The 14516-nt window shown below is 43.7% G+C and overlaps 1 protein-coding gene across 2 annotated transcripts; it reads left to right on the forward strand.

The window, feature by feature from the left end:
- The first annotated feature begins 899 nt into the window (after nucleotides 1–899).
- Nucleotides 900–12206, forward strand: LOC130527597 (complement C3-like). 2 transcript variants are annotated; one of them, XM_057036250.1, is made up of 41 exons: nucleotides 900–1054; nucleotides 1536–2293; nucleotides 2508–2584; nucleotides 2752–2840; nucleotides 3113–3195; nucleotides 3270–3357; nucleotides 3449–3551; nucleotides 3651–3762; nucleotides 3837–3952; nucleotides 4319–4465; nucleotides 4538–4637; nucleotides 5013–5107; nucleotides 5191–5382; nucleotides 5478–5627; nucleotides 5776–5902; nucleotides 6022–6069; nucleotides 6226–6343; nucleotides 6418–6506; nucleotides 6571–6710; nucleotides 6954–7166; nucleotides 7258–7321; nucleotides 7400–7489; nucleotides 7660–7863; nucleotides 7938–8013; nucleotides 8109–8265; nucleotides 8359–8454; nucleotides 8724–8874; nucleotides 9035–9120; nucleotides 9282–9359; nucleotides 9466–9630; nucleotides 9978–10040; nucleotides 10182–10263; nucleotides 10337–10385; nucleotides 10468–10558; nucleotides 10633–10722; nucleotides 10803–10905; nucleotides 10991–11080; nucleotides 11225–11317; nucleotides 11390–11473; nucleotides 11705–11849; nucleotides 12034–12206. In XM_057036250.1, exons 2-41 carry the CDS (start codon nucleotides 2206–2208, stop codon nucleotides 12173–12175), a joined length of 4374 nt encoding a protein of 1457 aa, XP_056892230.1. In that variant the 5' UTR covers nucleotides 900–1054; nucleotides 1536–2205; the 3' UTR covers nucleotides 12176–12206. The 2 variants fall into 2 exon arrangements, with proteins under 2 accessions (XP_056892230.1, XP_056892231.1); XM_057036251.1 differs by having other exon boundaries at nucleotides 7663–7863.
- The last annotated feature ends 2310 nt before the right edge of the window (nucleotides 12207–14516 follow it).

Consider the following 14516-nt stretch of genomic DNA (forward strand, 5'->3'; position numbering starts at 1 on the left):
TCCCCTGCTCTGGTGGATAATCTGCATATGTAATCTACTGCCATCTGTCATGTTCCTCTGCAAGGGACATTTGCAATGATGCCAGATTATTATCCCGCACTGTGACCTGAGCAAAGGAGGACAAGGTGCAATACACCCACTCAATCGCAGATGGACACACATGCGCACACACAGACACACAGGGAGGGGGGCACCCTGGGCAGGCATGTTAGACTCTTGCTTCCTTTTCCAAGGTCCTGGAGCTAAAGGAGTTCATTTTACGAACACAACTAAAAAATTAGGTCACTATATTATTCAGATCGGACCTTCGGTACCTTCGCACACTCCGCTAATCTTATCACCATTCGTTCAGACCTTTTGGTGTTTTTTACTGTAAAGCATGACTCAGCAAGGAACCAAATGGATTATTAAGTTATTCCATCCCAGATACTGTGACCTATCAGATCACAGACGATCATAAATCCTTGATGAAGGCTCGCAGGGAGCTCTGGGGCGGTGGGGTCCAGAGCTGCTCCAGGGAGCCCCTTCCAGCCTCCATTCCTCCAAGGCCATTTAAATAGCGAGCCAGCTGGGAGTCATCACAATTCAGGCTGTTTTATTGACCAGTGTGTGGCCATGGAGTCAGCTCATGTTTCTACCATTTCTATTGTAGTCTTTTGTTATATTTCCTTACAAAAATTATCTGCTGTCTGTAAAGGTTTGTTCCTGCATTCACGTGTTCAGCATGAACCTTGTGAAAGGGTCTGGATAGACTACCGGCCCACAAAAGACGAGTTTCGAACACACAGGAACTCCTTGAGATGTCTGCATTATACCAATATGTATGTGGGAAGTTCAGGGTCAACCCCATCATGAGACTGATATTGGTGGAGGAGAGGCTGGGGCCCAATGAGAGGAGGGCATAAAAACTGGTATAAGAGCAGCAGCATGAGCACTGAGTTCAGAGTGTTGGGCATCAGGGCTCAGCTGAGATGGAAAAACCTGAGAGAATCTGTCCGATTCTGTTGCTTCTCTTCTTCACGTCCTTTTTGCCTCCCACGGATGGATCACCTTTGTGAGTAATTGTGTTTGAATACGCTAAATGCCAATTAGATTTTAAGTGGCTTGATTTGATTCCCTGGGGGGGACAAAACTAGAAAAATAATCAAAATGTCACTGTCATTTTCCTACTCTTTTCCTACTCCATTTGTAGATTATGGATGAATTTTAATCCTTAAAAGAAAAGTACATTTTAGCTAATACTGTCACACTGGCGACACCCATTTTTAAATGTCTTAAGAGAATTAAAATTTTAAAAACGAAGCTTATTGTGAGCGTACACCAAGGGACAAATGGAATTATATCAGGGTGACAGTTACACAGCTTTTCAAGAGTGTAACAGCTTGAAGTAAAACGTCCTGAAATAGTTTTAGTTAAGTTTAGTTCCATGTTTGTGTAGCTCAGGTCAAAGTACGCCAGCTTGCACAATGATGTCCTGCAACAGATCCACGCTCCCGTTGTTGGTCTAAGGGCTCTTTTATCTGTTTTTTTTCCAGGGAGGTGCTGGCAGCCCCGAACGCGATACGAGCGGGAATGCCAGAAAACATCTTTGTGGAAGTCCAGGATTTCTCACTTGACACAAACATTCCTGTCGAAATCATTGTGATGAACCACCCGACAAAAAGCAAACGGCTGGCGTCGACAGCTGTGAACCTCAACAGGGCAAATTCTCATCAGGCATTGGAGAAGAAGTTTTGGTAACGTGGAAATACTAACATACTTCTCTATTTTGGTGGGCAGGAGTTATTATAAATGGTGTGTTTGGGGGCTGGTTCTGGAGTTTAAAGCTAATGATGTGGAAAATGTTCACTTTTATGCTGATGACTCACCTTTATTTACTCACTGCAGTTGTTAAACACATCCCGTCCCCATCGTTAATGCAATTTCTTCCACTGAAAAACTGATGGGGTGACGAAAGCCAGGCCTCCATTTCTGACCTACCAGGCAGGAAACACTTCCTCCTGACTTCCTACTCCACGTTTTCTCCCTGGGAGGACAGAAAACCTGTCTGCATTATGGCCTTCACAGCTTTTCGACATCCCATTAGATCCTTACCCTGCAACTGACGTACAATACACTCTGTCTCTGTAGATCCCCGCTGAAGCATTTAATAACTATGACAACAGTCAACATTACGTTTACCTACAAGCTGTGTTTCCAGAAAGAATGCTGGAGAAGGTCGTCTTAGTGTCCTTCCAGACTGAGTATTTGTTCATTCAGATAGACAAAAACATGTACACCCCTGAGAGCAGAGGTAAGTTTAACGCTCCAACACTGGGAGTTTCATGTTGGGGCAACAATAAAGCTCCTGAAATGTGAATCTGATCAGTAATTTGAAGAAAAATGTGACTTGTTGTATGAATAATAATCTGCTACAATGATGGAAAGGCTGGATGATTTCATGCACATTCATTTGTGTTTGTCAGAAACATTCTTAAAACTGTCTTTTAACGCTCCCCCCCCAACAGTTCATTTTAGGATCTTTGCTATGATGCCTGACTTTTCATACAGGGCCAACCGGAACCCCCTTCACATCGAGATAGTGGTACTGTATTCTATATAATAATATAGCGCAAGTGAAGACGTTATCAATGTTGTTTAGAATTCCAATTTAACCAACCGGTAGGAGCAGTGTTAAACATTAGTCAAATGCGGAATGATGCCAAGTATGAGTGTGTTAGTTGTTTATTCTTTTTCGTCTTTCAATTTCAGAACCCTGAGGGCCACTTCCCCGTAGATTCCATTGTACTTAAGCCACCAGGAATGTACCAGGGCGATATTCGAATCCCTGAAAATGCAAGGTGGGTTTATCTGTCTGTCGGTGATGGCGGATTACCTCATTGGATGCTGAAAAGAATCACCTCTGGGGTTTTTTTAATGTTGAGATTTTATTTTGTCACAATGTATTTTCCATATCTGATCAGTCACACTGCCCCCTACAGTTTAGATCAGCACAATACACCTTTTTCTGTGTCCCTGTCTCATCTGCACCATCCAGTGTTGACATGTACGTCATCTGAAAACACATCAAGATGTTTTCTATTGTTTATTTGTTTTTTTTCCTGCCCGATAGTCCTGGTTTGTGGAATATTAAGGCAATGTATTCCAACAGCCCACAGCTGAGTTGTAGCGCAGAATTTGAGGTCAAGGAATACGGTAAACATCAATATCAAACCAGCCACGGCCATTTTTTTCCCCAAACTGACGATTTCCCTTTCCAAACTCTCCAGTGGTGCCCAGCCTGTCCGTACAACTGACCCCAGAGAGCATGTTCTTCTACGAGGATGAAGACAAAATCACTGTCAACATCAATGCTCGGTGCGTGAAGAGTTTTGGTTTTAATGGATTTAAATCAAATGATTCGGAAGTTAAAGTAAAGTAAAGAGTTTCTCCCCTTCTCTTTGCTTAGGTACCTGTTTGGGGAAGAGGTTGACGGGGTGGCGTTTGTTTTATTTGGAATTCAACACGTGGGTCAAAAAAAGCCTATTCCAAGTTCCCTCCAGCGAGTGTCGGTAACGTAGCTACCCAGCATGTCTGGCCTTTTTCTCTGTCTTCTCGGACTTTAGCATTGAAGATTTAAACCTCGCATTGACCTTTGACCCTGGCATTAGATTGTTCGTGGGAAAGGAGCTGCCGTACTGCAGAGAAGAAAAATCACGGAGGCTTTTGGGCCTTTGACGGGCTATTCCATGTATGTAAAAGTCACTGTGCTGACAGAGAGCGGTAAGAGGCTTTGCAGACATCTTTGCTGTCTTTGTTCTGTTATGAAATAACAACATAAACTATGTTTGCCTCAGGTGGAGATATGGTGGTGTCGGAGTTTAATGGTATCAAAATCGTCAAGTCCCCATACACCATCAACCTCGACAAAGCCACTAAGAACTTTAAACCAGGAATACCCTATGATTTGGAGGTAAACAAAAAAAATTAGCAGAATGATGAATTCCAAATGTTAAAAATACCATATTGGGAGGTTTTTTGATTAAAAAATCTGAAAGATCCAATGAGTTGGCCATGCTTGACCCCATCAATACACCTACTACTCTTGATTAGCAGGTTCTTGTCCAGATTTATTTTTCTCTAGCAAGTTAGCCTACATTGCTTAATAAATCTCTTCATTCAGTTACATTAGCAGATCTCACCTTCCCCTTATCTGTTAAACTCAGGAATTGTTTGCTCAAACTTTTCTACTAACGAGACAATCTTGATTTTAACAAAAGCTGAATAATTATCGCCGAATTCAATGTTAAAATCCATCCTTTTTCATCTCATATGGCAGTTTCAAGTGCTGAATCTTGACGGCACTCCAGCAAAACTAGTTGATGTGTCGGTAGAACCAGGATCCATGTTGGTACGAACCGGAGACAACGGCTTTGCGAAGCTTCCCATTAACACAGAGGAAAACGCCCCAAGACTGACAATCACTGTAAGTACGTATTTGTAGCGGCAAAATGATAACGGTGATATTTGAAATGTGTATTTATTGATGACATTTCAGATAAAGACCAGCCATGATGCTCTTGCACCTGACAAACAAGCCACGGCCACATTCGAAGTTCTACCATACTCTAGTCCCACCAAAACCTACATCCACATAGGTAACATCAACCCACCAGCACCAGCACTGGCGGAAACCTCCTTCTTATTCTTTACATTGTATAAAATCCAAATCCAAGTTAGAGCCATATTTCATTTTGGATCTCATTTGTGATATTTTGATGAGCCTTCTTGGCGAATTGATAAAACGTTTTATTTGAGGAGCCCCGGGGGCCCGTCACCAAGGAGCCATGGAGGTCATTGTCCCTCATATTGAGAACCTATATTTTCAATTGCTGTTTGAATGTAGTGGACTGATGTCAATGTGAGGGTGTGGAGTTGTGTTTGCAAACCACTACATGTAGTAATGCTGCATAAATACAGTAACATGCACAAAACCCCCATAAATGGCTAACTTTTTAATGCAATTTGTACAGTGGCTAATACAGCAGACCTGAAGTTAGGAGACAACTTGGGAGTCCACTGTTTCCTTAAAAGGCAAGAATATGCACCAGCTATGATCACCTACCTGGTGAGAGACTCTTTATTGCTTGCTATGTGCTTTTATTTGTATACATCTTTACATTTGCTGAATGTGTCCGTTTGTCTTGTCAGATCTTAAGCAAAGGTCGTCTGGTGAAGCACAGCCGACGGCAGTTAAATTATCAGATGGTCATTTCAGAGAATATCCTTGTCACCAAGGAAATGATACCATCCTTCACCATTATAGTGTACTACCATACAAGCAACAATGAAGTGGTGTCAGACTCTGTCAGGGTGGATATTAAAGACACCTGCATCGGCTCAGTGAGAAAGGAGCTCATTTCTAACCCTTGAGATGTTTTACGCCCATGGGTTTAAACGTGCTCCAGCTGAAACGACGTGCCCTCCCTCCCCTTTAGCTTCAGCTGGAAAAACTCAGAGTGGATCCATCCCATGAGCCTCGCCAGACACTTCCGGTGAAAATCACTGGAACCCCAGGAGCCACAGTGGGGCTGGTGGCGGTCCACAAAGACGTTTACACAGACAAGTGGAGATTGACCCAGAAAAAGGTGTAGTTTGTTGACTGCTGCTATGAAACGTGCAGTTTACCATTTAACTTGCAGTCCTATTTAAAAGGCACCTGCCGTGATTCTTCCTGCTGTTCCTTAGGAATGAAAATCAGATATGAATAATGAATTTGTTTGTTGTTTGCTTCAGATCTGGGATGAGGTTAAAAAAAAAGACAGGTACTGCCCCCTCGGTGGAGAGTACAACAGTATGAGGGTGTTCTACGAAGCTGGCCTGTTGTTTGAGTCCAACATTGGCAGCACTCCCTACAGACAAGGTGAAACCTCAGATTCACTCTTTTATCGGACTCCTTCTGTACACACCCTCTGGAGTTTCTGTCTCATTAATGCCTTTAAATGACTGGGAGTTAAAAAAAAGTCTTTTTAATTATTTTAGATCTAAGGTGTCCCTCCTACAACAGGAAGAAACGAAGTGACGACATAGGTAAAAACAAAGTTGCAGTCTTCCGGCAGGGCTCTTTATTGAAGTGTGCAACAGTTTTGTTGCTTTGTGTCCTTTGTGCACCTACAAAACCTCAAGTATGGATAATTTTCCATCATCGTGGCAGTTGGGAATTCACTAAAAATAATCTTTTTGCAGGAGACAACATGGATAGCTATATGGATGTCGAGGACATTGTATCGCGCTCTCTTTTCCCTAAAAGTTGTTTGTGGTTATCTGTGGTTCTTCCGCTATGCCCTGGAAATGACCCTTACTGGTGAGACAGCAGAGATACACAACCATTTTGGGTATCATTATTCCAACGAGTAAAGCATTTTTATTTACTTCCAGTAAAACTACATCAAAAACTATCCCCAACCCACTGAAAGATTCCATTACAAACTGGGAAATCACTGGAATTAGTCTGTCACGAACTCATGGTGAGGTGATTGTTGAGCTGCAATGCTGCTTGTTCCACCAACACTCATGTCGTTTAACCTTCAGGCATCTGTGTGGCTGATCCACTGGAGGTCATTGTCAGAAAAGATTTCTTCATCGACCTCAAAGCACCATACTCTGCAATAGCTGGAGAACAGCTGGAAATAAAGGCTGTCCTCCACAACTACACCCCTGACCACATCACCGTGAGTCCACACTATTTAGTCCCTGTTCAAAACACATTCTACACTTTGGCGTGATTTGTAGTTGGCTGCTCGCCAACTAATAATCACAAAAGTCCAATAAAAGTGGACACAAACCTTCCCAAATCATCAAGTATAAGCACAGGCTCTTCCCCTGATGCATCCTTTATTTAATATCCTGTAAACTGGACAACATCAGTTGGCTGTATAACATTCTCTGTAACCACTTTTCTTCCCTGGATGAAGGTACTTGTACATCTCTTTGAAGAGGAAGGTGTCTGTAGTGCAGCTTATGGCCGTCGGACATATCAGCAGGAGGTCATCGTCAGAGCCATGTCTTCCCGCTCTGTGTCCTTTGTCTTAATTTTCACCAAGGAAGGCCTAAGCAACATTAATGTTAAAGCGGCCGTCAACGATTCATTTTTAAATGATGGAGTTAAGAAAATGATCTATGTGGTGGTAAGGAAACATGCCGCGTAAACAGACCGTTCAGAATCACTTGAGCAGATGGAAACTATAGATTCTGCTGGTTAATCTGCTCTGTTTGAAGCCTTGGGGTGAACTGGTAAAGCACACAATGGTGGTAACACTGGACCCTGCCAGGAAAGGTGTAGGTGAGCTTCCCACAACCATCGCCGCGACAAACAAACATGTAATTTCCTCCATCACCAACAGCCTCTCAATTCCCCTAGACGGACGGCAGACAGAAGTTCTCCAAAGTCAAATTCCTGCACATACTATGCTTCCAAGCACTGCTGCATCCACGGTCGTTTACATAACAGGTGAGAACACTTTGAGATAAAAATGAAGGAAACTCAAATGCATTATTCTGATTTAGACGTTTCAGCCAGAGGAGGCCGTTGTCCCAATATGATAGTCTGTTCATGATGACATTTATTCCTGTTTAGGAGAGTTAGATATGAGTGGTTGAGTTTTGAGCATCTTTTCCCAGGAGGAATGGTCAGCATACAAGCAGAAAATGTCATCAGCGGCGACAATATGAGTTATCTGTTGATCCAACCCTTGGGGAATGGAGAGACGAACATCATCCCACTGACCATGACCGTCATTGCAACCACGTATTTGGACAAAACCAACCAGTGGGAGAAGGTTGGTTTCGACAAGCGCAGTGAAGCTCTAGGGTACATTAATGATGGTGAGTGAGACTTGTCAATTGGGGAGTTGAGTAGAGTTTTGGCAGTCAGCGAGCGCGACCTTTCCTGTGTCCAGGCTACAGTAATCAACTTGTGAACCGTAAAAGTGATGGATCATTTTCCCTGAATCAGAATAAACCAAGCAGCACCTGGTAAGACCCTCCCACCACCACCACCAACCTTCTCATCAGGGTGCACCTTCGCTGCATGTTTGCTGCGTGGCTTGACTGTGGTTTTCTCATTGAAGGTTGACAGCTTTTGTCGTTAAGGTGTTTACAGTGGCCAGCTCTCTAGTCTCAGTGCAAAGCAGAATCATCTGCGATGCCGTCAAGTTCCTGATTCTCCAGCAGCAACCGGATGGACAATTCAGAGAGGTTGGAAGATTGACCAATAGAGAAATGCCGGTAATGCCTCTCATATTTCTTCCAGCCATTGAGAAATGTAGCGATGCATAAAACAGCCAACACCATTCCTCCTTCTTCTTCTTTTGCGTGAAGGGCGACGTATTTGGCGCAGATTCAGATGCCTCCATGACGTCTTTCTGCCTTATTGCCCTGCAAGAGTCGCGGCCACTTTGTGGTTTCAGTATTAACGTGAGTAGCTCCACTACGCTTCTCGGTTCTCCTCGTAAGGAAGCCTCGTACTGAAACTCTGCTCGGCCAAGGAGCATGATGAGAGCGAGCAAGCGATAGTGCTTCCGTGGCCAACTGCAAAAATATGCGCAATCTCTCCCCAAAAGCTCCCGACATCCCCACCCAAAGGGTGACCTGTTCTTGCTGTGAGGTGACCTGATTCAGCTTCATATTCCAGAATAATACGACGTAGACTTATTTTATCTTCCGACTGTTTGTTGTCACCCCAGAGTCTGCGCCGGAGTATATATAAAGCAGTGGGCTACCTGGAGAGGCGTCTGCCGGGACTCTCCAACCCATACGCCGTGGCAATGGCATCCTATGCACTCGCCAATGAAAACAGGCTGAACAAGGAGACCCTGAAAAGATTTGCCTCCCCAGGTTATTTTTTACACTATATTTCTTTACATAATACGGCTAATAATAGTCAGAACATTACAGCTTGTGAGAGTTAATGTAGGAAATACCGCATGTCATTGTCATATTTTCAGTTTTTAAAACATATTTATCCATTATTCGGAAACTGATGTCGTGTCCTCAGGGTTGGACCACTGGCCTGTCTCCAAAGGCCTCATTTACCAGCTGGAAGCGACATCTTATGCTCTTCTTGCTCTGGTTAGAGCCGGGGTGAGGAAAGATCACGCATGTGGAGTTTTCACCAATGCCGACTGACTGAGTGACTGGACGGGCGGATGGATGGATGGATGGATGGATGGATGGATGGATGGATGATGATGGATGGATGATGCCACCATAAAAACATACATTTTCCAAATTCATATTTGAAGGCCTTCGCAGAAGCTCGGCCGGTGGTCAGCTGGTTGAAGGAGCAGAAGAGGATCAGAGGAGCTTACCTGTCCACTCAGGTGAGGCAGCCGTCTCTCCTCACTATTTTGGTCTGTGAGGAGACAGTTTGAAGCAGTTTGCTATGACTTTGGTGATTTGATTGCCACCGGCGTCTCTCTCCTCCAGGCCAACTTGATGGTGTACCAGGCGGTCGCTGAGTACTTCACCAGAGTCAAAGAGGGAGAGAAGAACGTGCAGAACCTGGACGTGGACATCCGGTTGCCTGGCAGGCCAACTCCTGACAAGTTCAGCTTCAACAGGCAGAACTTCCACCTCACAAGAAGCTCGAAAGTGAGAACAAACAGACTCTGCAAGATGTATTCTCTTTTTAGGATTAAAAAATGCACATGCTCCGTTAAAAACATCACTATAAAACTGCAATGACGTTTAGAGACACATTTGTCTGTTGGCCAATGTGGTGTATAGGAAATATATTTATTAATATAAAGTAGATGAAGATATTGTGCACGTTTGAGGCCTTTAGTCCAATTGTCCTCCAAGGTTGGAGATGCAGGCTGCGGTGTTACGAATGAATTTTGCTGAGTCTTGTTAAAACCTGCTACTGTCTGTCGCTGTCTTTGATTGACAGTTGAGATCAGTCAGGTTGAACTAATAAACTGTGTGTTGCACTTTGACAGAGCAATTCCATAAACCAGCCCGTCACGGTGACGGCCACAGGAAAGGGACAAGGGGTTTTAAAGGTAGAAGCTTTTCAGGATCTGTTGTTAGGTTTTAATGTATTTTGTGTGGCGGAGTTGGAGAGACGGTTGATTTCTGGTCAGTCACACGATGAAAACTGGAATTAATAAAATGATTTAGCTGCACTTCTACCTCCCTGCCAGATGGTGTCGCTGTATTACACCTCGCCGAAACAAATGGAGCGCAACTGTCAGAAGTTCAACTTGTCTGTGCAGCTCATCCCACGTAATTTGAGGCTCTTTCTTCTTTCATTTTATTCATAAAAGAGAATGAATGAATGGTTAAATGTTGCCAACAGAATCAGTACGAGAGGATGAGAAAGTGTACAAGCTGAGAATAGATGTTTTGTAAGTACCGATGCAGTTTATATTCTAATTTAAATGGTGGTTATTATTCTTTTCTTTTTTTAATGTTTTTTCATTCATTCAGATACCTGAGCAAGGATCAAGACGCAACCATGTCGGTCTTGGATATTGGCTTACTAACTGGCTTCACTGTTGACACCAATGACCTGGACTCAGTAAGAGCCCACACACACACACACACACACACACACACCGTGGATGGATCTTTAATACGTGTGTTTGTGTGCAGCTCTCCAAAGGCCGCGGTCGCACCATTTCTAACTATGAGACGGGCAGAGTCCTATCAGACAGAGGCTCCCTCATCATCTACCTGGACAAGGTAACGCAGTCATGTCTCCTTCTGTTTCCCGTTCTGACTGTTTTTCCCATTCCTCCGTTTCCGTTTGAATCCCTCCACAGGTTTCCCACACACAACCGGTAGAAATCTCATTTAGGATCCGTGAGGTTCTCAGACTTGCCGTTTTACAACCAGCTGCTGTGTCTGTCTATGAACACAAAGACCGTGAGCTATTGTCACTTTTATATAAATACATACATAAAACATAAATAAGCGCAGAAAATGAGTCTTTGACACTCTCCTTTTCCAGAAACCGCCTGTGTGAAGTTTTACCATCCAGCGAGAGTAGCGGGACAGCTAATGCGTTTATGCAAGGGTAACGAATGCAAGTGTGCTGAAGGTAAACAGGAGGGCCGCTGTAGCTTCTGCGTGGCCACAACTTCAACATCCAGACGTGGAATCGCACCCGCAGACTTTAAAGAGCTGCTTTGTGAAAACAGAACTGAATCTGGAAATGTTACAGTGTAATGTTGCACCCGTGCAGAGGGCTGCGGTATTCTGAAGAGGGACACCGTCAACAACGAGCAGCGCTTAGAAAGGCCCTGCGAGGTGTCTAGCAGGACGAGAACAGATTTCGGTGAGCCAGAATGCATGTTTGACAGAAAGCGATGTCAGCTGGTCAGCTGACCATCTGCAACCTGTCCCACAGTGTACAAAGTGAGAGTGGACGAAATCAGCAGAGATTTGTCCATGGACGTGTACACCATGACCATTCTTCAGGTCATCAAGGAAGGTTGGTGTTTTTGTTCTTTTTAAGAGGAGTTCTGGTGACACGTACGCACGCGTCCTGACTGACATATGGTGCAAATGTATGTGGAGTCCTCACAAATCACTGATTATGGGAACAACACGTGTATTTGTGTTATAACTGTTGTCATTTTGGACCTGATGCTAGTGTGGGCACATCACCTTCACGCTTTTTTATGAGATGTACCTGTAAACCCATTTCCTGTTTTGTTTCCAGGTAGTTACGATGTGAATCCTTCGGGAAAATTGCGCAGTTTCCTCAGTTTTGCGCACTGCAGAGAATATTTGAACTTGGTGACAGGGAAAACCTACCTCATCATGGGAGAGTCCAAACAAATTTACAGAGATGACGCACAGCAATCGTACGTATTTTTTTTTACCTGTTTGGGTGTGTGGGATCTCTCACCGTTATGGTGATCCTCCTGCCCATATTACAGTTATCCTTCCTATTTTCTACAACGGTCATTATGCTGATAAATATGAACATGCAAGTGCTATTTTTTAAATATTTGAGCCCATTAAGACTCAAAGAACTCGTCTCTTCAGGTATCAGTACGTAATCGGAGAGCAAACCTGGCTGGAGTACTGGCCCACCAACGCCGAGTGCCAGTCCGACCAACACAGACCCACCTGCTTGGGCTTAGATGACCTGGTCAGTCAACAACTCCTTTTTGGATGTGTGGCATGAAAGGGCAAATAAATTAACTCTAAATTTCAAAGTGTCCACTTTTTTCCCCACCCTTCTAAAAACAAAATTCTATAAAAAAAAACCCAAAGTGTTCAATCTCACATTTATATAGTTCACAAAAATGTACAGGTTAGTGTTAATTAGACCCAGATAAAAATAAAAACTTGATCTCGGGGAGCGAGAGGTATTTAGTTTAATGACTTCAACAACCATGGAGGTGTCCTGAGGACAGTTTGACCCTAACTGATGAAAATAAAAAAATATAGCTCTCTATGATCTAAAATCCCTAATATCATTAGAAACCAATATTTACCAGGAGACAATCCTCAAATGTATAGCAACAAAACACCTCTCAATCATGTCAAACCAGAGGAAAATCCAGCAAAAACTATTAAAAATATATTCATTGGCTTTGTCTCACCTTAAAAACAAACGTTACCATCTCGGTATTTGTTGTGATGCTGATGAATTCATTCATTTTATTCACTTTTATTAAATATCATCGTTGAGGTCAATATTATCTACATCAATACATCTTTCTTCTGAGAAAGATGAGAACCAGGCAGACACACGAGGACCTCACGAAAACCCCACACAGAAGCGCCTGGTCCCCCCGGGGCCGACCAACCAGGAACCTTCTAGCCAACAGTACTATTACGTCAACATTGCTCAAGAAAAAATATGATGAATAAAAAGAAGAACAGCAAATTTTAAATGTGCGAGAATGGTTCGTTGCCTCCACGCACGTCAACTAAGCTGGTCCTGTGGTGAACGATGAAGGCTTTTTGTTGGAGATAGCAAGCGAAGCTCCGCCCATTCGGTAGCGTCACGCCACTTGAGCTACTGCAGAGCAGCGTCCGGAGTTCAGTTGAGGAGAGGTGTCCAAACTGTCAAAATGAGATCAGGCCTGGATGTGTGCAGGCCTCTGGTCTGGCTGTTTGCCTTTTGTAGCTCTTCCACTTTGATCGGTCTGGCCGGAGGATCCTCGTTGTAAGTAAACCTGGATTTGCTCCTAATGTCTGCATGTGAAAATAGGCATTGATTGTTTGGGTGGATTTAAATCATCATGAATAGAGACGGACGGGTGGTTGAAATACTCCAGCATTTCGCCCCGATTCAAGTTGTTTCCAGTAAGTTTGGCTGAACCAACAAATTTCACCAGGTGATGCAAACTGACAGGAAATATGAAGGAATGTTTATTTGATCAGAACTGGATCCTGTCCAAGACCATCAATAAATCACCTATTGTTTGTGAAGGCAACCAAATCAACATATGAAAGTATTTCCGCACAGGAAGGTGATGTCTGCCCCCAACATCCTGCAAGTGGGAACCCCGGTAAATGTCTTTGTGGAGTGTCAGGACTGCACAGGAGAGGACGACATCCAGGTCGAAATCCTCGTTCTCAGTTATCCGACCAAATCCTGAAGGCTGGCATTGGTCTATAGGTCATTTCCTTCCTCATTAACATTAACACACGCCTTCATATCTAGAGCTACTGATACACATTACACATGAGCAAACACAGAGAAAAACTTTGGCTGCGGGATCACAGTTATGAAAGGTTCACTGGGGGCATGGAGGCAGATTTGGTTGGTTGTAGCTGTTTGGTTGCGGTGTTGCTGCGGTCTGAATTTGTTTATTGTTATTTATAGTAGTTTTCATTATTGTTGAAGTCATGGTGTGTTTTTTAGGGTGACAGGGTGAGCTCAACAGGCCTGTCCTGATGAAGCAGCACTGTCTGATAAGAAAAGACATTCACATGCCAATGCTGCTTGTCTCCATGCTGGAACAAGGGGGGAACAAACAAACAAAAAACAACCCACCCAGTGTCTGAGGCACTTCCTATCACCCACATACAATGCAGTCCTCCACTCCTTCCAACAGCAAAACAAACATTCACACCTTCGGAACCTTCGCGCACTCCGCTAATCTTACCACCATTCGTTCAGACCTTGTGGTGTTTTTTACAGTAAAGCATGACTCAGCAAGGAACCAAATGGATTATTAAGTTATTCCATCCCAGATACTGTGACCTATCAGATCACAGACGATCATAAATCCTTGATGAAGGCTCGCAGAGGAGCTCTGGGGCTGTGGGGTCCAGAGCTGCTCCGGGGAGCCCCTTCCAGCCTCCATTCCTCCAAGGCCATTTAAATAGCGAGCCAGCTGGGAGTAAAAAAGCAAATTTTTAACAGAACTCATCACAATTCAGGCTGTTTTATTGACCAGTGTGTGGCCATGGAGTCAGCTCATGTTTCTACCATTTCTATTGTAGTCTTTTGTTATATTTCCTTACAAAAATTATCTACTGTCTGTAAAGGTTCGTTCCTGCATTCACGT

The sequence above is a fragment of the Takifugu flavidus genome, chromosome 6 (genome assembly GCF_003711565.1).
Source record: "Takifugu flavidus isolate HTHZ2018 chromosome 6, ASM371156v2, whole genome shotgun sequence".
Classification (NCBI taxonomy): domain Eukaryota; kingdom Metazoa; phylum Chordata; class Actinopteri; order Tetraodontiformes; family Tetraodontidae; genus Takifugu; species Takifugu flavidus.

Excerpts from the sequence above, each read along its gene's own strand:
- LOC130527597 (XM_057036250.1), top strand. The coding sequence starts at position 2,206 with ATGCTGGAGAAGGTCGTCTTAGTGTCCTTCCAGACTGAGTATTTGTTC. Across the intron at positions 7,167-7,257 it reads AGAAAATGATCTATGTGGTG|CCTTGGGGTGAACTGGTAAA; the intron begins GTAAGGAAACAT and ends CTCTGTTTGAAG. Across the intron at positions 8,455-8,723 it reads TTTGTGGTTTCAGTATTAAC|AGTCTGCGCCGGAGTATATA; the intron begins GTGAGTAGCTCC and ends TTGTCACCCCAG.